This window comes from Triturus cristatus, chromosome 8 (genome assembly GCF_964204655.1).
Source record: "Triturus cristatus chromosome 8, aTriCri1.1, whole genome shotgun sequence".
NCBI lineage: Eukaryota > Metazoa > Chordata > Amphibia > Caudata > Salamandridae > Triturus > Triturus cristatus.
Window position 1 is genome coordinate 159470000 of NC_140591.1, and position 27849 is coordinate 159497848.

Genomic DNA, 27849 nt, shown 5'->3' on the forward strand with positions numbered 1-27849 from the left:
GAAACCTGCCAAGTCCAAATATTTCTTAAAATTAGACACCAGAGGGAGTGAATGCTGGTGTGGTTTGTGTAGATCACACTACATTTTCTTACCCGAAGTGCTGTGCAAACATCAAACTTTGACTAAAATCCCAGAATGAAAACCTCTCTTGTGCCTAGAAGGTGGATGCATTCTAGGGGGGACTGGCCTCTGGTGATCGCTAAGCAGGAATCTTCTACCACTGGAAAGTAGAGAGTTAGCCCTTACAATGGTACCTCTTCCATTCAGATTGGTGCTTGGAGGGCTGAGCTATGCTCCCGAGCACTTATCATATTGAAAGAAGTTAGAGCTCAAAGGCTCCAGATGTTTCAATTTCACGAACTGTGACATCAACGCTTTGACACACTGCACAACACCGCAAACAAAAAAATATCTATCTTGGACTATAAGGAAGCTTTTCCTTTGCAGCCAGTTTGGTGCCATAAACAGGATTCCCAACAATTGGTACAAGGACATGATGTTCATGTCCTTGTCACTGGGGCGAGAGTGTGGAGGATGTAAAATCACATCCTCTGCACTTCAGGGGATAATATTCCTATACACTTAACATTGATGTGTAAGATTCCGCAAACATCTATTTCAAAGATGAAACCTTTTAAAATGTGGTATTTATCTATGTATTCTAACATTGTCAATTTAAAGACAGCCCACTGTTCTTTTCTATGTATTTCAATCTTTTTTTCATTTAAATCTTTTCCAGGAAAGGTTACAATGTGCCCACCTCCTGAATGCATATATTCTCTGCCCCCCTCATCCCACCACTTGAATGCTCTTTCTAACACCCACCACACACTGTGAGATGAAAATCTACCTTGGGGAGGAAACCCAGTCTTCAGTTGCCAATCCTACAGATAAACAATGCTGAAGAATAGCTGAGGCCCCCAAAGGGTAGAAGGCTCTAAAAATGAGAGGCTGAGAGAGAGTGCGCATGAAGAAGAGGAAGTGAAGGGACAAGAAGAAAACACTGGACCGATTCTGAGAGAAGTAGCAAAAGTTTGCACGCTGGGAGGTAAAGTGGGGAAAATCAACATTCAGAGACAGTGTGACCAGTTGTGACCCGGAGAACACGAACCCAGGGGCATAGGTTGGTCCCTAAGATTGGGAAGGGAGAGGGGTGAGCTGCAGGTTTTCAAACAACCATGCTGATATATCCTGTTTAAAATATATTAAAAGAGTAGTTCAGAGGGGGAGTATAAGGGGCGGTGGAAAGGGAGCGGAGTGCAGATTGTAAGGGGTGCTTCTAACACAATATTTTGTAAAATAACCAACACTTTTTAAGACCTTCAAAACTGAGACCTTCCAAACAATGTGTGTGTACAGTTCCATACATTGTTTATGCATCCATGCACCTGAAATTGACCTGAAATTTACTGGCCATAATGCTCCAGCCTCCGAAGAACAACTGGAATGGTACTCCAAATTGAGGGCAACTTATTGAAATTTCAGAGAACTCCAAAGGCTCATTTCTTCCAATCAGCCTTTGCATATCCCGGGGCTCAGCCCATTGTTAGGTTATGTCTTCCAGAAGACCATCTAAATTACTTCCATCATAAAACCGCTTCATGCTGTGGATTCCAAACCGGCTTGTGCAGTCTACCATTGTTTACAACATGCTAGCTAAACTTTGCAGTCTACCATTTTCTAGCTACGAATATGGATTTAAGACCACAAAGATATAAAGTTGTAATAATGTTGCCAGCTGGGTTTCAAACTAAGAACTTGCCAGAAATCCTACTTGAAACAGAAAAATGTCTTATTACGTTCAAAAGCAATCTTCAGATGCTGAAGCCTCGACAATCTGGATGTTAGCTCGGCTGCTAGGTTATGTATTCATGATTTGAAAGGTAGGTGATGTCACATACCGTGGACCTTTGCGAAGTTGATTGGCATCCTGATCTTCTTTTGCACATTGGTTGTCCTTCTACCTACATCAGCTCGGAGCCTTCTTTACAAAATGCGAGACCTGTCGGTGCTAATGCAGCTTCAACAGTTTTTCAATTACTTGTTCTCTTGGATTTTTCCTCCAACCAGCTCCTTTCGCACACCATGTGTGCCATGGGTTTTGCAGTACTAATGCAGTGATTATCTTCTCTAGATCAGATAGCTTTTATTTTAGCCACACTGTGTAGAGCAAATGTGTGGCTAGTCCCATAGTGTATCCTTTATGCTGCCTTCGACAATCTAGATTTATATATTTTATGTAATAATTTCAAGAATGTGGTGGGAAAAGTCTTTGTACCGTGGAATAAAATTAAGTTGCACATAAGCGTAGCACTCCCTTCATTCTTCAGTGACCCTGCCTTGGTTCTAAAGTCCACTGTTCCCTTTGATGTATGTCTGACTTCAGAACATATGGAGAGGAAATTTAACGGGTTATCACAAGGTGTTTTCAGCAGAGCACATGTACTGATGGAGCTACTGGTGAACCAGGCTCGTCAAACGCCATAATGTGCCAGCATGCTCTTATCTCCTCATGTACTGGTGGTAATGTCTCTAGATTTTGAAAGAAGATGCACTGGCGCAAGTGATAAAAGGGTTACTATGTTGACTACTTATACGGTTTCCATTAGTTTTAACTCCCCTTTTACTAGATCTTCAGGCAGAGTTCTAATTTAATATGGCTACCTGTTTATGTTTGATGTTGGCTAAGGAGATTGAGAGTTGTGGTGGGATTAAAAAACAAATAACGTACCAGTCTCGGGATAGGCACCGTAGGATACGGTTTGTCAATGATCATTTATATATTTAAACTTTTTCTAATGCAGTGTTAAGTTGTGTATAATTTTGTGAAAGAACTGAAATTATTAATTTAAAGGATCATTATCTCTACTGCCTCACATCCCTTGCTCTGCTTCCTTCCAGCATTCTTTCCTCTTCCCTTTCTTCTGATTCTTCTCTTTCCTTTATCTGATTCTTCTGATTCTTCTCTACCCACTTTTGTTACACTCATCACTCTATTCATTCCTCTGTCTGCTGCTTCATTCCACCCTGTCTCTCTTCTCTCTTTTCAGTCTCCTCTCATTTCTCTCTGCTCTCTTATTCTACAGGCTGCCTCCTAATCCACCTTCTCTCTACCTCACTTGCATCCCCGACCCCTCTTCTCCCTCTATATGCTTCTTTCAGTCTCTGTCATCCCTCCTAATGTCTCTTATTACCTTCCTCCTTCTTTGATAAGACACTCTTTATTCCTTTCTGCCTCCCTGTCACCTTCTATGCCTCAATTCAAATCTCTCTACTGCCAATCACATCCATGCTTATTACTACTTTTCCCCACTCTGCTTTCCTCACATTTCCACTCCACTTTCACACTATGCCTGGTCCCATCTAATCCTCTTCTTTCTCACTCTGTCTTTCTGCCATTCGTCGCTGGCTGACCATACAGTCCCTCATGTTGAACTCCTCAGACTGAGGACCTGTATTTTCTTCATTCCTCGTTGCCTATTTGCTAGCTATCTCTTTCGACCCCCGCCCGCTCCCAAAACTCATAACATCAAATTCTCTGCCTGAAACTTCACTGTTCTTTCAGTCCCTCCATGCTCGTGGAATCCTTCATAACCACAGCAGCCACTCAAGTGTGAAAACAGCTGTTTAAGCATGCAAAACATGTTCCCGCTGATTATGCTCGACACTGCTAAACTAGATTACTGCAGTAGAGTATTACGAGGCCTCACCAAACAATCTTTCTTCTAAACAAAGTTCTAAATTCTGTTACCGAAGTTCTTCTCTACCACCGTAGGCAAGCTCAAGTCCCATCCTAATGTCACCAAGCAGCTAGTTGTATGAAAGAGTGAGGAGCCTTTATAATTGTTTGACTCTTGTATGCAAAGTGGCCAGTAGGTTATTCCCTATGATATCTTGTTCTGCTGCTCTTCCACTCTGAACAGAAGAGCTGGGAATTCTACCACCAAATCGCCCTGTGGAGATGGTCCAATCTATGGCAATGTGCCTTTTTCTGTGAGGTTGCCAGAGACTGTTTATAGACTCATTGTTTTGGTGATATTATGACTAAGTGTACTGTGACAAAGCCATTTAGTGCTAGTCAATGTGCTGTGGTGAGAAGCATGTACTGCAAAATTGGTTACAACCCAATTGGCTTATTTAACTTTCTAATACGGCCATTGTAAGTTATTGCACATCATGCATGAGGACTTTGAAGTTATAAGTTACCAGTGACTTGAACTACAGTGAACATTTACACCACCCAAATGTATGATTCAAATGTATAGCTTCAGATACCAACACTGTGTCCTGCCTAGGCTGCAGTTTTAAAACCATGGTAAGTATAAATGATTTGCAGTGTAGAAAATCTACTTTTATACATTTGCAAACTTTTTCAGCCTACGTTTGAGGTTACCCCAGGAGCACCACAATAGTGCATCTGACCCCATGGAACCATTGTTGGCTACAATGTCCTGCCTTGCTCTGCTGAGTAAAAACAGAAAAGTGACTGTATCCAACAGAGGACTTTGGACTGGGATGAGGAATTCAACTCATCCTCGTCGTTGTAGCTACCTCAGCAGCTATGGAATCCAACTTTGTTATGTTCTAAGCTTTTATCACTAAACTTGAAACCTTAAGCGTGAGCTTGGTAAAGAGTTGAAAGGCCTCTTGGAAAAGGTAGTTGATGCACCGGTCACATGTTCCAAAATGAGAGGCTCAGTAGTTAAACCGCTGTTCTAAAAAGGCACACAAGAACTTATATGATCATGGAAAAAACATGTGGAGGCAGACATGCAACTTTCTTGAACAAAGTCCCCAAATTATTAGGAATAGAGGAGCGTATTTGAGTATCTTCATTATCCAATTCAACTTTGGGCATGAGGCTTAAATAACTACACACATTGGGTTTAAAACTCTTGACCTTTCCCTATACCGCCATGTGTTTTGTATGCTTGAGCATATGTTCTTTATTACCTTTTTAGAACAGCAGTTTAACTACAGGGTCCATCAATTTGAAATTGGAGACAGGTTAAATTAAATAAAACATTACATTGTGTTGTGGTGGCTTTGCTTTAGAACAATAAGATTTTTATCAATGGACTGGTTTATTGACTTTTAAAGAAATTCTATGTATTTTTGCTTTTAATTTGCCAAATCGATACAAAAAATATTATTCCTCATCAACCGGAAGTTAGACTTCGAATCTGCATTCCCTCAGAGTTGGAAAAGTGTAAAAACCAACTTTGATCGTTTGTAAAGTAATGATTTGTAACTGGCACTAGGAATTTGGTTGATCCCAGACAAAATGGCGGGAGGGATGGTGGGACTGGGGTAGATTGATCCTAGCTATGTATGGGATTTCTGCTGCTGTCTCTTCACTTCACTTTCTTTCCCTTGTGCGCTTCAGGGTGGCAGTAGTGTGTGAGATAATAGTTGACATATGTTAATGAACTTATACAGAATGTTGGTAATGAACGAAGTTGCTATTTTGTAATCCTGCTGATTTGTTATGCAACTGAAAACTATGGAGTGTAGTGGTGTTTTTAAAAAAGAAATACTCGAGGTACGGGTGCTAGGCTATTACTTTCAGGCAAGAATGCCCATGTCTTTCTTTCCTCTTTCGCCGCCCTTACTCTAAGGTTGCGCTCCCTCCCCTTTGGAATAATGGTATTATGCGATAATAGCAAGCATTCAGTCTCTCATAATTGGTTTGTTTCTTGACTCTTACACTTCTACCCATGTTCTTCCCTCGATGGTAGAAAAGGTGCTCTGGCTGTGGTTGGGCAAGGTGGCTGCTCCATTCCTGGTGGGCAGATGTGAGTTGCATAGCAGTGTTCTGGAGGGGGAAGCAATGGGCAGCTGTCTTAAGGTGGCCGTCCTCTTCTGAGTGGACAGTACCGATGCCCGTCAGTTGTAGTTGGGCCGCCCTCCTCTGGGCTGAGTAAATCTTTGGTCCATTTAGTACTCCCTGGGTTGAGATGTCAATGCCGTTCTTCTCCAGGGGAAAGTCCGGGGTCAGGTGTCACAGCTTTCCCAGTTTTTTTCAGCAGCTCAAGTGCCACAGCTGTAATGGAGCGGATCCTTTTGGGAACACTTCACCAGTACCACAAATCTTCTTTCTCTTGGGTGAAAGTGACCTTCTCTTAGCCAGCAGCACTCCAGTCCCACTCTTCTCAAGACTCTGTTGGATGGACCCTGAGTTAACTGTTCTTGTCCACACCTGTAGTCTGCTCCTCCTGCAGGGATGGCTCCCTTCCCCAACACCCTTCTTCCAGACAGTACACTCCAGGCATTCCAGTATAGGGAATCCACTCTTCCTCCATATCAGAATCCAGGTAATGTCATCCGACCTCAGGGAAGCGGGCTGTCAGGCAGACACAAACTCTGGTTGTGTGGTAGTCCTCTGGGTTCCCTTTGCAACTGTAACAGCAAGGAGGTCAACTGTTCTCAGTTTGTAGTGATGAAGGTCCACACAGGAAGGATGTAATTCACAATGTTTTATTCATGAAGATAACCAGTAGTAAGGTTCAGGACATCAAGTAGTTAAGTTGTATATCAGAGCCCCACCAGGAGCTGCCGGTCAGCTGCACATCCCATGACCAACTGTCACTCTGCCTCTCTCAGTCCCAACATTCCGAGGCATCATCAGACTCTAACATTCTAATGAGTCAGAGTACAGGCACTGGCTGAGCAGGGGAGGTAAAACACCTTACAATATATATGCAGGATACTACATATATCCCTTTTCCTACCTTTAATAAGCATGCAGCTGCAGCTGCATCTTTTATCCACTACACAATTAATAACCTAGTTGATATCCACCACCTCTGAACCATACATGTTCTGAGCTATGCACTATTCTGTTGCCTTTTGTATAAATTTCTGTTTTGAATGTAATCGCTGGTGGTGTTATGCTTCATTGCCCCTATCCTTCTTACCGTCACTCTTTGCACTTCACTGCTTACAGAAACAGTCCAATTTCTCCTATTCTGTGGTTTAGAGTTGAGTTCATATTACAGTCAGAAATTAGACAGGTGACCGTTCTAGAGTCTCTGCACAAAGAACGGAGAATCTAGAAAATGACAGGGGAACTTTACCATCTTGTGCTTCCTGCAATGTATATATACACAATTCATAATCTACTCATTTTACATGCTCCCTACACATACGTGCACCCAATACTCACTGATGATAACCCCAGTTATGGGAAACTGAGCTTATTATTCTGGAGGTGGTCTTCGACTTATCTCCCAGTAGTAGTGTTTGCCTATTTCCATGGAATTGGTTATTGTTTGGGTTGCAGCCAGAGTTCTGTAGAGCATTGTGCTCTTCTGGTCCGCAAACCAATACCTTGTATAGCATCACAGTGGGCTCACAGATGTAGAGTCTAGTGCATCTACTGCAGTAAAAAAACACCAAGTAAGTCAGAAAATCAAGAATAAGCACAATCGCACAACTTTCTGCATAGTGCAAGGAATGTTGTTCCTCAACTTACTCTTCGGTGATCATTCCTCCTGCTATTCTTTCTTTGCTTACATGGTTATCCCAGCTACTTAACTTTTATCCCCATCTTCTCTTCCAACATTTTCTTGCTTTACTTTCTTTCCTTTAGCTAGCTCAGCTGTCATCCCATCTAAGCCTGGCTGCTCCTTTACTTATTGTTGGCAAGCTGTGCAGCTGAAAGTGTAAGGAGCTGTCTGTTGCTCAATGCGCCTGTGTCTAGAGCATTTTGTAGAATGGGACTTAACAAATCAGCTACAATTGCATATTAGATTTCACTTTGAATAAAGTATGAACAGAACTGATTTTGAAGAGTCTGAATATTCTCTTTCAGGTTTTGGTGTCATTGTTAACAAGGACATGAACTTGGAAGGCAATTCTAAGTCGCGTCCAGATAATGTCCTTAAAACAAGTAAGAAGTCCAAATCCCGCGAGACCAACAACAACAACATAGGTAAAATAATTTCTTCAATGTTAACCCTTCTGATCTTTTTGAAAATGTGAGGTGGAGATGGCTTTAAATATGGGAAATATGTGAGAGGTAGCCAAAGGATCCTCTTTAATGTCTGTAATCCGCTTTTCACCCACCCAGTAAGCTTCAAAGGGTTTTGATTTTCTTGAAGTAGGCTTATTTAGGAAGATGAGCTACATATTCCATTAAAAGAAGTAAGCATCTTTAAATCTCCAGAACAGCCAGATTCCAGATTTGTTGCTATACATACGCTTTGAATAAGTGGAGAACTTACATGGTCATTTTAAGTCTTCCAGTAACTGCTCGGCACAAGGGGGAGTCAGTCAGTCATTTATTTTTTCTGTTCACTAAACTCAAGTGCTTGTTTCCAAAAGCTACTTTGTCTGAAAATGCAGTTTTCTTTCTTTTCTTTTTTCTTTCACTTACCATCTTAGTTTTTTCTAAGATGTGAGCTCCTTCGCTTTATTCTGTCACTGTTTTCTCTTCTTACCATCTGTTTTCAGTCAACAAGCCTGTTTTTGTTCAAAAGGTGTAATGGTAGAAAAATGTCTAACAAAGGCAACTATAATATGTGCTCTACACCACCGAGGGTTGTGAGAGCTGATAAGCTACGTTTTACTGGAAGTGGAGAGACTGGGACAGAGTATGTTTCAGTGCTAAGCAATTTAAGCTCAGCTGTTGTTCTCCCTGGTAATCTGTAAGTTCGATGGGGATACTTTTTCTCTTCTTGTATCCTAGAAAGGATCAGATTTGCCACCCCTCAAGGGTTTGACTCCTAATCCTCTAGATTACTGTTGCTCGCATTCATTTTACCACCTCTGACCTGACTGTCTTCTGCCTACCTCTGGGAGCGCAGATGATGAGCAAGATGCACCTTCTTCTGACTGAGAAAAGCTTTACGTTTTTAAAGAAGTCCAACACTTTTGGTGACACTGGCTATCTACCTGTGCACCCAAAGTGTAATCAATATCGTCTCTCAGTGTCAATAACTTTCCGCTTCGTTGGATTTTGAGGGGTTTGTACACCAAAGCTGAAAAAGCAAGTAATTTGAAGGTAGATATCTTCTCTGTGGATTGTGAAGAAACCCGGGACTCTGAAGCAAGTTTGCTGAATGACACAGCCGTACTGCTCACTGAGGAAATGAACAGCCATGAGCAACAGAACAAGGCCTGTCATTAAACCGGCAAAAATTAGTCTGATACATAAAGTAGAATATTAACATTACTGGTGAATTTTAAAAGAAAGAACTGGCTCATCTTCCCTGATCCGGACATTTAAAGAAATAAATATATAACAAAGTGTAAGGGCCCCTAGTATTTTCTTTCTCTTTTTTCGGGGGAAGGGCGGAGGGGGACTCCCTTTCTAAAAAAATCTTGAACTCTAACACTGAGGCAATGCTATCCAGTATCCAGTGTATGTCTTCTGACCCCTAAAACATGTTGAAATAGAGAGTCTATGTATATATACTTTGTAATATTTTAGCTGAAACTGACAAAAATCTATAATATAGTCACAGATTTTCTTAAATGTATTGTCTGAGCCATCTACAAAGCCATTGTCACTGGCAACTATCCATCTGGCAAGCGCACCTCCTTCAATTGCTCTTCGCTCGCCTGCAGCTAGGAAACCATCATACGGCAGATCAAGTACAAAAAATCAAAAACAAGGCAGTGGACCTTCTCCATTTTTGCATCCAAGATCTTGATTGTCTTCCCTGTGTCCTTGAGGATTGCCCCAACCCTACTCCAATTCAGGAAAACGCCGAAGACCCCTTTTTTTTAAAGGAAGCCGCTTAACAAAAAAGTACACATCCCCTCTCACTACCCATTTACTCCATGCAATCACTTTTTGACTGTACAGTGCTCCGATACCGTTTGGTTTGGTTTGGCTATATGAATACCAAAGACGCATGCACACACATATACATACATTTGTGTAGTCAGCTTCTCTTACAGTGATATAGATTTCCCAAAGATACCGTGTACGGTTTTCTTCGCCCATGGGGCTGTTAATGATTGTGAAGTGAGTGTCCAAAAACGTCATATTATGGTAATTGATGTTATTCCCATGCTTTAGGCTTGCATTATCATCAACACTAATATGTTGGAATGAATGTCCTCTGCACTGCCTGCAAAAGGTATGCTATCTTACCCTATATATTTGTTTTCTGGTTAACACCTTTCATTTTCCTACTGTGAACTCCACAAGCATGAATGTTCACTGGAGATACCTCATCTTTTTCCACTGTTCTATTCTGTTTATCCTTGAAGCCCTTCCCTGATGTCTGGGGAATATCAGTTGTAACCCTTTCTAACTAAGGGTGACTGCTGTCCCCTAAACCCTAGCTATTCTGTGGCTGACAGTAGTGGCAGCAAATTTGTAGTCTAGGATTTTAGACCTTTTTACCTTTAAATCTGTGGGGCATATTTGAAGGCTACTGATGCGTGTTTGTGTTTTACCCATCCCTGGATATTTGTGGGGTCCAGTTAGACTCCATGTGATTATTGCAGAATATGGTGGCCTTCCTTTGTGAAGGCTGGATTTTTCCATGCCAGTCTTCGCACGCTCCTTCCCAAGTTCCCTCTCCAAAACATCTGGTGCATATTCTTTTGTTGTGAATGGATTACTCCCTAACCGCCAAAACTCCTTCTTGGTGGTGTTGGTTTTAGAGCATCAGAAACTGATGCAGAGCTCTGCCCGAGTGCAATCCAGGAGTCCTCCGGACCAAGATAAACTACTTTAATCTGTGACTCTTTGTGTCGGAGCTATTAATTCTGGACAAAAATTGGACTATGCACCGCTTTAGGATTGAAAGAGTGCTTAAATCTTTAAATAAAGCAGACCTCTGATTTTGCCCACAGGGGGTAGAAGTACAAGGCCACTTGACTTTACCAGGTAGATCATTTGGACACTGAGAAGGCCTATTTCGGGGTACAGAAGAACATCTGACAATTAGTGAAGGATCTTTTAGATTGCTACTTTCCCTCAAGACTTGGAGGTCTGCTATAAGCCTTCCTGCTGCAACCTATGGAGCGATTTAGAGCTTACTTGATTGAGGAGCTGGTTGTCATCTTCCAAGAGAACCAACCTCTTCCTAGGAAGACTTGCACAAGGCCCACATGGTTGAAAAGTCTTGTTGGAGGAGATTTTAGCTGACTGAGGTTGCCTGTAAGCCCAAAGACCCCCAACAGCTCAGATGGGAGAATTAAAATCAACAGAAAAGCATTATCGTGGTCATGTCTAATAGGTGGACTTAGACTGTCCCTTCACTATTTGAGAAGTATAGGGTGCCTGTATCCTGTATAATAGAGTAAGGTGCTATCTACATTTACCTCTGCCTACCTTTGGGGGTTCCACTGGACTCTGTGCAGACTATACCTCATTTTGGTATAGTATATACAAAGCCAGCTTCCTACAGTATGTCACTGACAAAAGACATGACGGTGTGGCACTCTAAGAAACCTGGCTCAAACGTGCAGAAGAACAGCACTTGAGACACACAAATTACTCAATGATGTATAACTCTTCAGCAACTTCCAAACCTATTGGGGTAGAACTCTTTTCTCACTCATTATTGCAAATTAACCAGAGGGTTGTAAGACAGATAGAGGTATGTCATGGTGAAAGGCCTGATACGGGGACGCTTTTGTACTTTTGCCATGCGTTATGCTCCTAATACCAATCAAACCACATTTTGTACACATTTGTCAGTATTGGGAGGTTTCGCAGAGGGGGAGATACTGTTGTGGGTGATTTCAATCTCACTTCGGACTTTGGGCTAGATACCACCCACCCCCATCGGTCTGTCAATGGGAGCAGTCCCTAAGCTTTAAAAAAGGGATTTGGAGAGCTGGGGTTGTTGGTGCACACTACACCTGAATGATCGGGACTACACTTTCTTTTCACGCTCACACCGAAGCTGCTCACGCCTGTACTATGTTTTTGGAGCCGTGCCCTGGGACAGGCCTTAAACGTGGCCACATTTCATCCTTTACCGCTGTGCGACCAAGGACCAGTATTCCTAAGCCTAGACTGGAGAGCCCCCCCATTTTATCTCCCTAAGTACCGATGATGGTTCTTCCCTGGGTCTTTAATTCGAGACAGACTAATGAGAGACAATCTAAGGAAAACCATAAATGATTTATTTCAGGAAAATAATCTGCACAACATGTCCCCATCTAATAATTGGCACGCCTTTAAAGTAGTGATGTGGTGGCACTGCATAGCGTTCAATTCCTCCCTCATCAAGCTAAGCTAAGACGGACAGACACCAGGGGTGGAATTACAGTCCGTGGAGAGGATCCATAAAGACAGCCCAACTCTTCCTCCTCCGAAAAGTGATCCTTCGCTCAGGCTTAAGCTCAATGCAACATAAAATAACCGAGCGGAGCTCGCCCTTCTCCACCTCCAACATGCAACGTACGAGCAGGGGAACAATGTGGGATCTCACTTAGCAAGGCAACTGAGGGTGAAGAATGAGCAGTATTTAGGGGCAATCCAGCGAGAACAGGGAGGGGTCACAATCAGAGACACGGAGAAAGCACACATTTTTGGAAACTTCTCCCAATCTTTATATACAGCAGGGAAGGCAGACTAACAACTAAAGCTTAAATGATATAACATTGCATCTGGTCTGAGAAGCCCAAAAGGAATTTTTAGGGAGCTCTATCACAGAGGAAGAGTCTGTAAAAAATAAAAAAATCCCCAGGCCCTGATGGGCTGACGACCCAGTTTTATAAGGTATTTACTATAGAACTTTTCCCCTATTTGGTTTCACTTTTCAATCACATGGCCACTACGGGCGCAGTCACTGCTTCCATGAGCGAAGCACTAGTGCCTTATACCAAAACATGGCAAAGACCCTAAGGAGTGTGGCTCTTGTGCTCCATAGCACTTCTAAACCTTGATGCTAAACTATACTAAAAAATTCTGGCAGCTCGATTGGATGACCTACTTCCAGAATTGATCTGCCCAGATCAATCTGGTTTTAACAAAGGCAGCCAAACGCATGATGATATCCGAAGAGTAGTACATCTGATTGAGAAGGTTTCTAAAAAGTCAAACTGGCAGTCCTATTGGTTCCTTATTTCAAGCTCTGAGGAAATTTGGCTTCTGTGAATGGTTTCTTAAGATTAAAGCCAACTACTCAGGACCCAAAGCCAGGGTGTTAGTCAATGGGGTGAGCTCCAACGCATTCCCCCTCGTGCAGGGGACAAGACAGGGGTGTCCACTATCGCCCCTATAATTTGCTTCAAGCTTCGAACTGTTGGCAGCCAAAATGCATTTAACCCCTCAAATTCAGGGTCTCAACTTTGCAGCTATGGAATACAAAAGTTTGCTTTTTGCAGACGATATCCTGATGAATTTGGCTTTGCCCCAGGCTTTCTTGGAGGCTACACAGGAGGAGTTACGCCACTTTGAAAGTTTGGCGGGGTTCTGCATTAATGTGACCAAATCACACCCATCACCTATAACGATGGAGCACATGGCAGATATGCTCACGGACTCACAGACGCATATAAACATTTTTAATATGTCTGGGGCTCTTTAGGGAGCTTTCTATCGAAAGGCCTGCCCTTATGTGCGTGCCCCACTAGAATAAGAGCTCTGCCCCTATTGTAATTCTGAGTGTGCTGTTCCCTAGGGGAGGTGTGAGTGAACAAGTGGTGACTCGATATTCCCATACCTTTTTGTTGATGTCCCTTAATGGAACCTAAATCTCACCAGTTTCAATGATGCACCTATGTACTACGTCGGTTTATTTGAGCGAGCTAGCTTGGTGGGAGGGAAGGGTTAGTGAATTTTCTTTTTGGGGTATTCTGTTTCTATACTTCTATTATGGGCAACCTGTTTAACCCTAGCAATTGGTTGATTCCATTTTGCGATCACTGTATCTCTGAAATAGCCATTGGATTCTCTGCACAAATTGAACCAAATGCTTTCTTGTAATACATGCCTATTTGAAAGTAATAAAGACAACTTTGACCCAATAAAATTAGTTGGTGCCAGCACCTTTTTATGTGCAAATGCTATTTATTGTTTTTACCGATCTCTTAATAAAATATCCTGTTTCTTTAAGAACGAGCGCTACCTAGACAAAAAAGTTGTGTCATCTATTTTTATTGTATTGGAGTTCTAACATCTGCCGCCTCCTAAAGCAGACCATGACCATTTGTCATTGCTACATCGAGGCAGTTGAGAGCCCAAAGGAAGTAACTAGTTATCCAGTTGGAGTGCAATAGTATTGTGAACCAGGGACAACAATGGTAAACTACCATACCCACACAGAATACTGTTTAGTAGCCACTGACTTCTCCAGGATCCCCTGAAATCTCGCTTGTTAACTTAGCTCTTTCTGATGTGTACTCTGTAGACGTGAGTAAATATGACTATCCTACAATTGTGCTTGTATAGTTTACATCTGAAGGTTGAAAAGCTGAAGCTGTCGCCTGCAGGTTACACACATTTCTGCAGCCCATGCATACAGCCAAAGTGTTTTGCCATTACTTAAAAAGTTACAGAAATTCTTTCAGGTATTGCAGCCTGTGCACCACTGCATGTGATAACCATAGGTACACATCTCTTACAATGTTGCAGATTTAGAGTTAAAAAAAAAGAAATACATTCCAACGCTGGCACCAAGTGACTTACATTGTGAATACACTAACTTTCCAATACAGTTTAGCAGTTGTTTGCCATGTACTTGATTTTGATAATTGTCACAGACATGTAAATGTGGAGTATATTGGTGAGCATTGATGAAAACTATACTTAGATTTGGAGAATTCTATGCAGATTCTTAATATTCTAGTCCATATTATTTTCAATTAAAAAGTACAGTATTTATTGGCATGATGCCTTGTGTGTTTGTTAGGACTTCAAAGTACTTCGCAAACCAGTTTCACGGAGCGCAGCACCTCTTTGGATGCGGAGATCAGCGAGTGGACATGTAAAGTGTGCTCAGCTACCTTTATAGAACCACATCGACTGACAGGTAAAGATGGATACCAAAAAACACTCCCAGAGAAAAATAGCCTCCTGCACATAAGTAAAATTAGATGAATTATTGAAGATTTCTGATGGGAGCATAAGTTTGGGTTTGGATGGGATGCACAGAGGAAGTTCATTGAAATTCTTGCAATCATTACTGTTCAAGTTTTTACAGGGTCCATCCTGGATCCACTGTGCACTGCCTTTTAACTCCCCAAAACCTATCCCATGTACCATTGCAAAGTCTGACTGATTGCTTTTTATGTATATCTATCCATTGACGGAGAGCATCATGTGGCCTTTCAATCTTGATGTATATTAGTTTTGCGATATTAAGTGTCTTTCAGTAAACCTTACATTGTAGAATTATTTCAATTAAAGCATTTACTATATCCTTTCAGTGTAGTGTATGTTTGGCCAATTGAAAGGCAAAGACTTTGTTCAAAATATGTTATGTTATTGGGTACTTATAAAGCGCACGTCTACTCCATAGAGTGTCCCGGCGCTGAAAGGACCCTTAGACAGATAAGTGTGCACAAACACAGATGGACCTCATTCTAATGTTGGAAGAGCCAGGTTTTTAGTTTTCTCCTGAAGACAAGGCGATCCTACGCCTGTCTTAAAGAAAGCGGCAGGCTATTCCAAAGCTGAGAAGCCACCACTTGGAAGGAGCTACCTCTCATACGAGAGCGCAAAAACTTTGGAATGGTCGATAGCTGCTGGGCAGAGGACCTCAAGGTCCTTAGTGGGGCATTGTACTGAATCCTGTCCCTGATGTAAGGAGCCCCTAAGTTGTGAAGGGCCTTAAAGGCCAAAACTAAGGCTTTAAAAGGTGAGGCTGCCTGTAACAATTGTCGCGCACGCTGCTGTTTGCTTTTAAAATTGAAATAATTGTACTGTTCACTCTTTATGCTATTGCTTCACTTTTTAAAAACAATTCACAAAGTTCTATCACCGCTCTAAATCCCTACCGCATCGCTGGCCTGACACATTTCCTGGTACACACGCCACTGCTGAGCGCCAATCAGGGAAGTGGGGGGAGGAGCCAAGGCTGACTACGGTGACTAATGCCGGTAGTAGCGCGGGAGCGCCGAAGGCGCGCTAAAGGCAAGCCCGTCTGCGCGCGGCCGGCAGGGGCAAGGGGCATTCCATCATGCCCAAATCACAACCTACTCATCTAATGATCTAAAAATGATCCACTCCAATGAGTTTGAGATTAACCACCTCACGCAGGCAAGATTGAGCAGGAACGGGATAAGGGAAATAAGATCATCCTTCCCTGAACTCAAGCTTCCCACAGATACTAGGAAATTCACCAAACCTCAGGCGACAAACAAAGAAAAGGCTATCTCAATCATCTACTTAAACACCCGTTCCCTGTCAAAACATCAACTAGATATATATAACCTGTTGAAATCAGATATATTACTACTAACTGAGACCTGGCTAACACTAGACTTCGCCTCCGATATTCTAGCAGCACTGCCCAACGAGTTTTATATCCTCCAAGCCAACCGCCCACAGGGAAAAAAGGGAGGGGGAGTAGCAGCTATAATGCACCAAAATCTCAAATTCACGGCACTCACCTCCCTAGACATACCTCAAATAGACAACCTAGTATTAAAATTAGAGTCTGCTCTTACCCCTTTGGTCTGTGTACTACTCTACAGACCGCCACAGAACATGCCCCAGTTCCCAAAATCGCTGAGTGAACAAATGACACACCTTGTAACAAACCATGCCAAAGTACTGATGGCCGGGGACTTCAACTACTGGGCCAATGACCCAGCAGAGGGACCACACTCAGTGGAACTAACGGACCTACTCGCTGGGCTTAACCTAAGTCAGCATATTTCCACTGCCACACACATCAAAGGGCACACACTGGATCAGGTATGGTCCAGCAATCTATTTTTAGCCAATCTAGAAGTCACCCCCCCTGCATTTGGTCTGACCACTACTTTATTAAATTTACCATAAATATCCCCACCCCAACTAAAACACCATACGATCTTGAAGCACGTAGGAGCTGGAATACTATTGACAAAGACCTATTTCTGGAGTCACTGACTAATACCAGTCCCACTGGTCAATCCTCCATCGAGCTAAGCGAGAAAGCCCTCTCAAACTGGCTGCTGACACCCAGCAATAAACATGCCCCCCTCATAAAACCATTGCGCACCCGTCGCCATGAAGCCCAGAGATGGTTTTCCCCTGAGTCAAAGAACCTAAAACTTGCCCTGCGACACGCAGAAAGGAAGTGGAGAAATAAATATTCACCTGATGACAAAAGCATCTACCTAGATGCACGGGGAAACTACAAAAAGGCTATATTGGCTACCAAAGCCGAATATTTTTCGTCCATAATCATCAACTCCACAAACCGCTCCAAAGACATCTTTTCAATCATTAATGAATTATCCAACCCAGACAGAGTAACACTAAAACCCACTCCCTCCCAATCCTTATGTGATTCCTTGAATAATTTCTTTATTGAAAAAAATCAATATCATTAAATCAGGTATCCCCAGTTGTCCGAGCCCTACATGCCCCATAAAATTGCTGAACCCGCACAAGCTGGAACAATTTCCAATAATAAATCAGGAAACCTTCAATGAGCTACTGGCAAAAGTTAAGTCTGGATCTCCAAGGGACTGCTGTCCCCCCTGGATCCTAAGGGAAGCATTTACTGCTTGCCCTAGCCCAGCCATGACTCTCCTAAATAAGTCACTAACTCAGGGTCAGGTACCAGAGACCTTTAAGGAAGCTATTATCATCCCTCTCCTAAAAAAATCAGGAGCCGACCCAAAAACCTTAACTAATTACCAACCGATCTCACTGCTCCCCTATCTGGCCAAACTGCTCGAAGGACATGTAGCCAAAAGTCTGTCTGCCTTTCTGGAGCAATCTGAATACCTGGATGCCCATCAAGCAGGCTTCCGCCCAGCCCAGCCCACTCCACAGAATCAGTGATACTATCTGTGTTGGACACACTGAGAGAAAAGGCGGACAAAGGTCTCCCCCAAGCCCTGGTACTGTTGGATCTCTCTGCTGCCTTTGACACGGTCGACCATAACATCTTGATCGACCGTGTCAGAGATGCGGGCATTGAAGGAACAGCCCTTGAGTGGACCAGATCCTTCTTAACAACCGATCACAGGCAGTACACCTTGGTGGTTTCTCAACCCCCATGATTAAAAATACCTGTGGAGTCCCCCAGGGATCCTCTCTATCTCCTCATTTATTCAACTTATACCTTCTTCCCTTGATCCATGCACTAAAAGAAAGAAATATTCAAACCTTCAACTACGTAGACGATTTCCAACTGATATTCCCTATAAAAAACTCTCCGGCCTCCATTCTTGAATGTCAATCTGCAATGCTATTCATCCGCGACTGGATGAACAGCAACCAACTGAAACTAAACCCGGATAAAACAGAACTGATCCTCACGGGAGGCTCACTGAACCCCTGGAGCCCCCAATTCTGGCCTAATGAACTGGGACAACCACCGACTCCTTCCAAGCATGCCAAAACTCTGGGAGTCACAGCCCGTAACGATCTATCCATGAAAATCCAAATGGGATCGGTATCTTCCACATGCTTTTTCCAACTAAGAAAAATAAAGAAAATCAGCCGGTTCCTGACCCAGGAAGCAAAATTACAAGCAATCCTCGCCATGGTGATCTCGCACATTGATTATGCTAACTCATTATACTTCGGTATCCTGGCCTATCTTACCTACCGTCCCCAACTGATGCAGAACCAGGCGGCTAGGCTGATCCTGCAGGAAAACAAACGCCAATACGCCTTCCCCCTTCGGAGGAGACTGCACTGGCTCCCTATATCACAAAGATGTGCCTTTAAGATGGGCTGCATAATCTTTAAATCTCTGAACGGCAAAACCCCAAATTTATCAACAGCTTGATTAACAGATATATCCCAAACCGGAGCCTGAGATCCACCCACATGCACCTCCTGGCAACACCCTCCTTTAAACAGAAACAATTTGGCGGCTCTAGGTTCGCCACATTGGGTCCTAGGTACTGAAACTCTCTGCTCCTAGAGATCAAATCTTGCACAGATCTCACGACCTTCCGCAAACTGCAAAAAGCATGGGTCTTTAAACAGGCGTTCGAGTAACCACTTGATTCATCTCACCACCCATCACCTACCCAAGCAGTGCCAAGAAACCAATCCAGTGTACGTGCGCTATATAAATCTAATATAACATAACAAAATGGATCCTCTTCCGAACCGAAAATATCAATATGACATTTATAATCCTCCTTTTGCTTTTAATTGGATTCAGAAAAAACTATTTTTATATATGGCATAGCCACAACTATTCATTAGTAAAAACTCACCCACCTTGCCATCCCTTTTTTGAGTGTCTTTCCCCTCTGTTTCTTGTTCTCCGTTATGTATGCTCAATTAATGATTATAAACATGAAGTAGTCCTACCCATGAGCAGGATCATGGAACACTTTATAATCTCCTTTTGTTGAAAATAAATGCCCTATTATGACAGAAGTCCTAGTTTTGTAGCCTACATACAGGCTATGTTGACTACATTAAAATTAAGTTTATTGAACTTAAAAATGTGATGTTTGAGATGTATATTTGTAAAATTTCTATTAAAGGAAATAATAAAGAATACTAGGATCGCATAACTAGATGGAGGAAATATTGGTGTTTTGTGTGGCCACTAGCCACCACAATTTCTGCACTTTATGTACTGCAATTGCACTTTTGTAATGGAAAATTAAATATTATGGTGTTTTTAAACAATGGGTCTGGTGAGCATTTTTGTGCATGGGGGTTTTGTGCAATTTAGGGAGAGATATGTGGAACAGTCCAGCAATCCAACTTATCTCAGCGGCTTTATTGTGGGTAATAGAGCTTGATATACTTGTTTAGGCTAATAGAGCTCTAAAAGTAGTAATCTTGTTGGGCTGAAAATGGCATTGCTCCATTAAGGGACCCAGCAGAATCACTATTCAATTATGCTGCAGGCTAACATTTAACTAATTTTTCTTTTCTAGCTACTGTGTTCAAAATCCCTGTGCACTGGGCTCTACCAGAAGATCAATCAAATTACTGTTTATCGTTCTCATTTTTTACGTCGCTTAACATGACCTTGTAGCCTTCTTTGTCCCAAGATGTGTATGAAAAGCCCCTACTTTGGAATGCAAAAAGGTGAAAAAAATCCACGTACTTTGTGCATAGTCTGTCTCCCAGCCTCGTGCATTGTGGAAGAATTGCCTTTTAGACCAAAAATATTGTGCAGGACTTTTATGGACTGAGAGCAGACTGTCTTCGTGGCAGGCATGAAAAGTCCAGGAAATCTCAGTAGATTGAATAGGAGCAGTCTCAAAGAACAGGAGTACCTTGGGAAGAGGCTCTTTTCACCCAGGAATATCTCTGCCTCTAAAAATACCCCACAGAGGAAGACCCAACTGTTCCTAAAAGCAGAATATTTGTGTTTCCTGGTTCTGCTACTTCTTCACCATCAAGGATTGAATTAACATTGGAACGCATTCCGAGTTGATGGAAATGAGGCTTTCAAAGTCGAAACATTCATTGACCTGAGCTATTCCTATCGAAGTACTAATAATCAGCAATGTACTTTTGACCAACTTTCTAGATATGATTCAGAGTACTTCAAAATACAGTACCAGCGCTATAGTTATTCCATTGTTCTTATCAGTGACACTTCAGAAACTCTTTCAAGATATGATTTAGACATTATGATGGCTCCTCTGAAGTTTCCATTGGAAATGAAGCCACCATCTATTACCCACAGGAAAAAAGGACTTAACCACATATTTCAAGACCTGAACATTCTGGGCAGCACAGACCTTCAGGTGATGAATGATGGTTTAAAAGTTACACCTAGTACAATATTCTTACTATTCGATGCACATCAGGACATTGTTCCTTCTGATTTTCACTGTTCTATGCAAAGTGCACCAAACCTCTTTGAAACTCAAAATAAATAAATGGTTAGAACTGGAGGATAACCTAGCTAAAATGTTGTATTTCAGAGGGGTCATATTTTACTTGTTGGAATTGCTCATGCCACATGTGCTGTTAAGGAATGTACAGCTCAGAGGACATACTCCTTGACTCTGACTGATGCTTCTAATAGAGTATTTATTTATTTAGAGTACTTTATTAGATATATATAGTGTTACACCCAGAAGACACCCAGCTCTTTCAGCGTGTGCTAGGTCAATGAGCACTAAATCTAAACATGCCTACACATTCCCCTCAATCCAGAACATCAGTAATATTTTAAATACTAACAAAACTTACTTGTCTTTAGTCTTCGGATTGATAGAACCATCACTTTGTTTTCTAGCTCTTGCTTCAGTTCGGCAGCAACACCATATCTTCTGAACACATATAAGCCTATTGAACAAGATCCTTTTTCCTGAGGGGTGATCATTGAACAATTTCACTGATTATAGATGCAATTAGAAAAAGAAATGGCACTGCTTACTTATCGATTGTCCTCCCATTAATGGAAACAAAAAACTAATTTCTTTCTGGAGGAAAGTATATTGCTCACTTCTTTGAAAACTGCAATTACAATATCTCTATTGAACCCTTATGACTGGTACCTTTGGGATTTGGAGCATAATTTCTCTGCAGACCTTCTCTGCCACAAGAGGGAGAATGAAAGCCTCATCTAGGCACATCATCGGGGTGGCAGCTGAGTGATCAGAGTAACTGCCCATGGATACTGCCAAGGGTTCACATGAGGATGGTCTCTGTGGTTGCACTTTGAAGTTCTCGTGCTGATGTACAGTAAAATATTTAGTCTTCCTTTTCCTTGAACATCTTTCTGTACCAGCCGTGTCAGAGGAGCCAAAAGAATGAATACTGTAGATTTAGAGAAGTTTCGCAAAGTGTAAAGACAGTGTTTTAAATGGGAAAAAATAAGTGCAGGTACTCTTAAAATGAGCTATGAGTGTAGCAAGTGGGCGGGGCTAGGGGCGTGGCTATGGACAAGACATAAGACACTTATACTATGTGGCTGAATACTTATATATTCTTGAGTGCGCACTCACAGAAACAAGCAACAATGCTCACACAAAGCATTCCAAGAATGGCCTTTAAAATACCTCCATAGTGTCTGGATCCTCTCCCTCTTTCACTTGCTTTTCTCTCACACACACACACAAACAAGCGCACACAAGCAGGCAAACACCCAGACACACAAAAGACAGGACACTCGCACAAAAGACTCAGGTGGGATAAAGGCCATTTTACACCCCTTATCTCCCATGGCTTTCTTAATTGCTGCTATTGCTGCTGTCGTGAGATGCCTGGATTGGAGTGTGTGCACAAATGCACACCATGGTGTGAATGTGATTGACAGCATAGGGCCAGAATGGACCCTGCTCTGTCAAACACGGTGTGGTGGTGAACACCGGACATTATGCACATGAGCCCTGCTGAATTGTTTAAAGGTGGCTCAGCTTGGGCTAGAGGCGCTTTGGCTGTCAGACAGCCTCGTTCGTGCGCATGAGCCAGATCAACAATGACCCTACCTTTGAGTACCGGTACTCTCCTTGGCAGCAGAGAAGTGCCGGTACTCAGAGCGGTAAAAATGAGAAGTGCCGGTACTCAGTACCGGTGAGTACCGGCCCATTTAAAGCACTGGTTCAAGACAAATAACAAGCAATACCAAAAGAAATCCATTCACAACAAAATTCAAACTAGACAAAGATATTCACAGACTTCTGCAGCAACATAAAATCCTCCAGCTGGGGTAACCACCAATTTCGCCTGTCCTCTTTTATAACTGAGATCTAGGATTACAAGTTCTTGTAAAGCACTCAAAGAACCCTCACGTTGTCTCTTATGTAAAATAGTCGTCCTACAGGCCTGTCTGTCTAAACACAAAAATGGTAGAATTTTTGCTTTGGAATTTTGCATGTTTGATAATTTGTAATGTCACGATTACCAAAAAGATCTCCAAAATGTTTTGATGTCCTCCACTAAGTAGAGATTTTCTGACATTTGCACTCTGTGATTGCACTGAACAAAAGCTGAGCTCTACCTTGATTCTTTGGAACTGGAAGTCTGATGATGCAAGGGCAAAGTCTGGAAAAAAAGATGCATATATTGTAAGTAATTGATGTGTTAGGAGGCCGAAAGATGGCTGATTCAGACGTTTCTCTTGAACTTTTTCCCTGTGTGTCCCACCTCACTCACTCTTTTCCTCCGTAGCTACCTCTTTCCAGATGGGAGGTTTTCAGAGGGAACTATTTTCTATTTCTTGGAATGGTCCGCTGCAATACATTCTATGTCTACATCTGAACCTTTTTTCCTTTTTTCCCTTGCACTCTACATTTCTTCAGTTCTATCTTTTTCTGTTTGACACATCTCTGCACCTCTGGTTTTCCGCACTGCTCCACACTATCTCTCTCAGTCAGCACTTCTTTTCAAAGTCAAATTGCTAAAATCCTGTTCTTTATTTTCCCGATCTGCCTCCGTGATAAAGGATTGTTCTTTAAATGGATGGACACATGAGATTGACAATACAGCACTTGGGTGGTGCTGCTAACTGCTCATTATGACCCATGCTCACCTGTACATTTCATGGTCATAAAGCAGTATAAATGAATGACCGTTCTAGATTATGACTAGTAGTGAAATAAATGAACCCTAAAACGGAAGTCGCTCCAGAAAAGATTGTGCACGTGAGCAGTATCATTAGTATGTGTTTTATGCATTATTCATATTTGTTTAGTTTGTATAAAATGGAAGCTGCAATGTATTAACTAAAAATGTATATTTTAGTACCTCTTCCTCCAAGGACCATGAAGCCTTGGCTTCTCTAGAATGAGCAAATGCTTATAGATTTTAAATCCCGGGTGTCTGTTTCTTATTATCAGAGCACTTACTGAGTCATTTGGAAGAAGCTAAAGGATTCTCACAGACCAACTCAACTGAAAGCCCAGTTATGCAGATGGAAGGAGCAACTCCAAGCGAGGAGCCACAGGTGAACTGCCATGATGCCAAGGGGAATAAGGAACCCAGGAGAAAGGCACGAAAAAACAGGAAACCAAAGGCCCCCAAACCGGAAGTGCCTCTTGTGATTATAGAAGAAGGTGAATCTGCAGGTGAGAGAGAAGGAGGCTGAGAAAGTGTACACTAGGCACCCATCAAGTACTATCTCATTTTCTTTAAGATTGATGTGTACTTCATATTTAGCGCCCAGTTGCCTTTAGTAGGAGGAAACGTAACTTACTGACTAGGTTGTAACTAGCCTTCTGCGCAGCCTTCAGTTTGGGCTGGTCTCCCTATTGTCCATGAATGTATGTTTGCTAGAGGATCAGAACGCACCAACATAACCTTTTGCATCTGATGTTCCATAGTGCGATCCCATATTCTCTGTACCAGTTAAGAGTAGTTTATCTCACCTACATGTTCCCTGGGATACTCAATCACATGTGCATATAGTTGCTAGCCTACAAATCCACTTTAAAAAATGTATGCAGGTTAGAACTTGCGCCAAGAAGGCAGAAAAAGTCCTGTGGGTCATCCATGGGCAGCCTGTCCCTCCTCCGTAGTGAGCCCATGTCTACGAGTGCGGACTGCTCCATATACAAGGTTTGGCAGCCCCAACAACAGCTGATGCAGACTGAAAACCAGCCATTCTGAGAAGCATGGCTGCAACAAGATGGCAACCGCAAGCGGTCTTTTGGATGATGGCCCCAATTGGATATCTGCTTGCGAATACCCAGTGCTGCCACAAAAAGTGCTCAGAATGGAAAACTAGAAAGTGCAGCAGGAGCTGAGCGGGTGGGGCAGCCTGGAGTGACAGGCCTCACTTCAAGACTTGTGAAAATCAACCAGTGTAGACCCATCCGGGGTTCCGTGGCACCTTCGGGGATGGGTGTTCACCATCCCAGCCCTGTTTGTGCCTGCAGCTGATGGGGGATGATCCGCGTCACCCCTCTCTTCTATGACCAGTTTCATGTTAGAACCCTGCAGGACTGGGAGCTGTGGACAATCCACCCCAGAGGCGAGTCTCCGCATGTGGAAAGAAGAAGCCTAAATGGGGAAATAGTCTTTGAGAGGTTCAAGGTTGCAAAGGAGTTTGCTTTGGCACTTGTGTGTGCCTGCTGCCAAACTTGAGTTTGCGCCTGCGGTGGCATGCCAGACTGGCAATAAGTGAGGCTGTTATCATTGGATTGTCCCTCTTCTGTATATCTTCCCAGTCTGAAAGGTGCAAGGGGCTACCACTTCACTCCAACATTCATTGGTAGTTTGTGGGATGCAGATCTCTGTGTTGTCTCAAACTGAAACATACCCCATATCTTTCACTTTGGATACAGGTTCGAAGTTGGTCCCAAACACTGAGAGCATCTTTGGACCGACTGGCCTCAGTGATTGTGAGTTATCACTTGTTAGTTGTCGTAGGAAGTTATAGTTTAGTAGCTGTTGAAAGGAATTTCACTGGAAGTGGGACGGCACCAACCCATTTAGCCCCATCAATGGAAAACAGTTTCTTACATCAACAGATATGCAGGTGATGGGCTTAACATTAATATTCTAGATTGTAAACAGCCTAAACTATCCCATGAAACGACATAATATCACTTATGAACTGCAACTCTTAAACACTGAAGTGTGGCTCCTTCAGGAGACTCATCTCATCCAAGGTGATTGGGCTTGACTAGGGTCTAAACTGGACAGGAGCAGTTTTTCTATTGCAAACCTTCCACGTACAGATGGAGGAACCCATGATGGTGGGAGACAATCTGAATATGCTAATGAATTGGGAATAGACCAGGTTCCACTATAAGTTTGGGAGGGCAATAGGAATCTCTGTGGCTGATAAACTCCAGCTCAAAGACATGGGCTTGGTAGATAGTTAGAGATACAGGCACCCACTTTGGAGTAAAATATTCACACTACTTAGTTGCCCATAAAAGTTATACCAGGATAGACCATATCCCCTTGGATATTACATTAGCCCAAATGGTCCATAACATTATCCAGGAACCTATAACCTTGTCGGACAAAGTACTCCTGTCTTACCGTATAAAAACGACCTGTAGCCCCAGATACAGAGAGTAGCTCATGGCGTCTTAATGAGGTCTGTTAAAAGATACATAGTCATTAATATCCCTAAATCCGCAACAATAACCATGAAGTGAGCGCAAGCATGGTCTGTGGGCAGTGTTGCGAGAACAGTGGTGCCTCCTTCGCTAAGGCGGAGGAGCGTTGCCCCACTGAGCAGGTCCAAAAAGGAAAATGATGATCAATTACTGTTATTATCATTTTTATTTTTACCTTGCTCAGCTGTTTAGGGACGAGGCTGCTCTGCTCACGGAGCAGGGGAGGAGTGGTTTGCCGCTCTAAGTGTGCAGGCCGTCATGCGCACTTAAACATGTTCTCCTGTACAGCCTGCATGGACAACATATCCAGTCTCAGATTCTCTGGCTGAGCATCGATCCATGGCGTTCAGACCAATCACAATGCTGTATTGCAGCGTTGTCATTGGCTGTCGGGAGGCTAGGAGCCGGGTGCTTCCTGCTGCTTCCTGTCATGGAAGTGGGCAGGAAGGACCCAGAGGAGGCAGCGGTGAGTAGCAGACAGGTAAGTTAGTATTTTAATTTTTTATTCATTCCCCTCTCCGCCTCCACATTATAATTTATTATTAATTCCACCCCCCCCCCGCAAATGCTCACCGCCTTCAGATACCAGCCACCACTGTGCGAAAAACCTTTATAGCCTAAGCAAATCATTTGGAAAAAACTAGAGATCGCCACCTGCTTCAGTTGAGGCTTAAACTGAAGGAGGCACATAAGCGCACTCAATCACAGAAGACTTTGAGGAGCGTGATTAAGGTGAATGGATACATTAAACTACTTGAAATCAAGTGAGCTTTTTCCTAGCAAAGCTCGACAACAAGTTTTACTCTTTGAGCTCAGAAAATTGCTGGTAATCCTACTTCAAGCCAAGCAGGTAAAAAGACAAATGGTAGAGGTCAGGGATGGAGAGGAAGTAATAACTACGACTGACCCCAATAAAGTGATAACTGCGATTGATGCCGATTAGACAAATCTTTTTCCAGATAATTTTTACAGCCACCTATATGATAAAGATTTAGCCGCTTGGCCCAAGGCCACCTGAACCCGAAGAATACTAACCTACCCAAGATCCCTGCAGCGGCTAAAGACAAACTGGATAGGCTGTTTGTGAAAGAAGAAATACTCGCTCCAAAGCCCTTTGCCCAGATGGCTAAACTACCTTATTGTATGAGACATTTACCACTCCGCTGCTACTGCTGTTGATGAAAGTCTACACGGAGTTCATTACATGATATCAAAAACCTGGAACACCACTGGATAGTTCTGCTTCTTCTAGTTTGATTTCTCTGGTCAACCTTTATGCTAAAATCCTTTCCAGAGTAGTGGCGACGAGGTTGCAAATGATACTTAGAAAACTGATACACCCAGAACGGTCAGAATTCATAGTAGGCAGTCAAACCAACAAGGTCTGTCTTGGCTGGTCCTTATCACAGCTGTCAAGATGGCAATGTGACCGAACATTCTGTACCTCTTTCAGACAATCCCATTACATATCAAAAAGGGATTCATAGAGGATCTTCAAGGACATTGTATGGCTTTTATCTGGCAAAATAAAAGAGAATCAGTTGTCGCCAGTGCTCCTCTCCAATCTAACTAGGGTATTTCAGGATTGTGAATCTCTTTGCATATTAATATGCAGCTCATCTCTGATACTTTGTGGATTGGACCAGGAGAGACACTGAAACAATGATGTATTCTTGGCCACGTGCTAAGTGGAGGTCATCTCTAGGAGATTCTCTAGCAATGGAAATCTCAAAGAAGATCTAACGTGTCATTGCCCTTGTCACAAGT

The 27849-nt window shown here is 42.7% G+C and overlaps 1 protein-coding gene across 4 annotated transcripts in view; it reads left to right on the forward strand.

The window, feature by feature from the left end:
* PRDM15 (PR/SET domain 15) overlaps positions 1–27849 on the forward strand; it is a 439353-nt gene that overhangs the window by 97174 nt on the left and 314330 nt on the right. For 3 of the 4 annotated variants that reach the window (XM_085621221.1, XM_085621224.1, XM_085621222.1), the window contains exons 7-9: positions 7814–7933; positions 14826–14945; positions 23851–24078. In XM_085621221.1, coding sequence (XP_085477347.1) covers positions 7814–7933; positions 14826–14945; positions 23851–24078 — 468 coding nt within the window. The remainder of the gene's footprint in view (positions 1–7813; positions 7934–14825; positions 14946–23850; positions 24079–27849) is intronic. The other variant, XM_085621223.1, reaches the window with a different exon arrangement.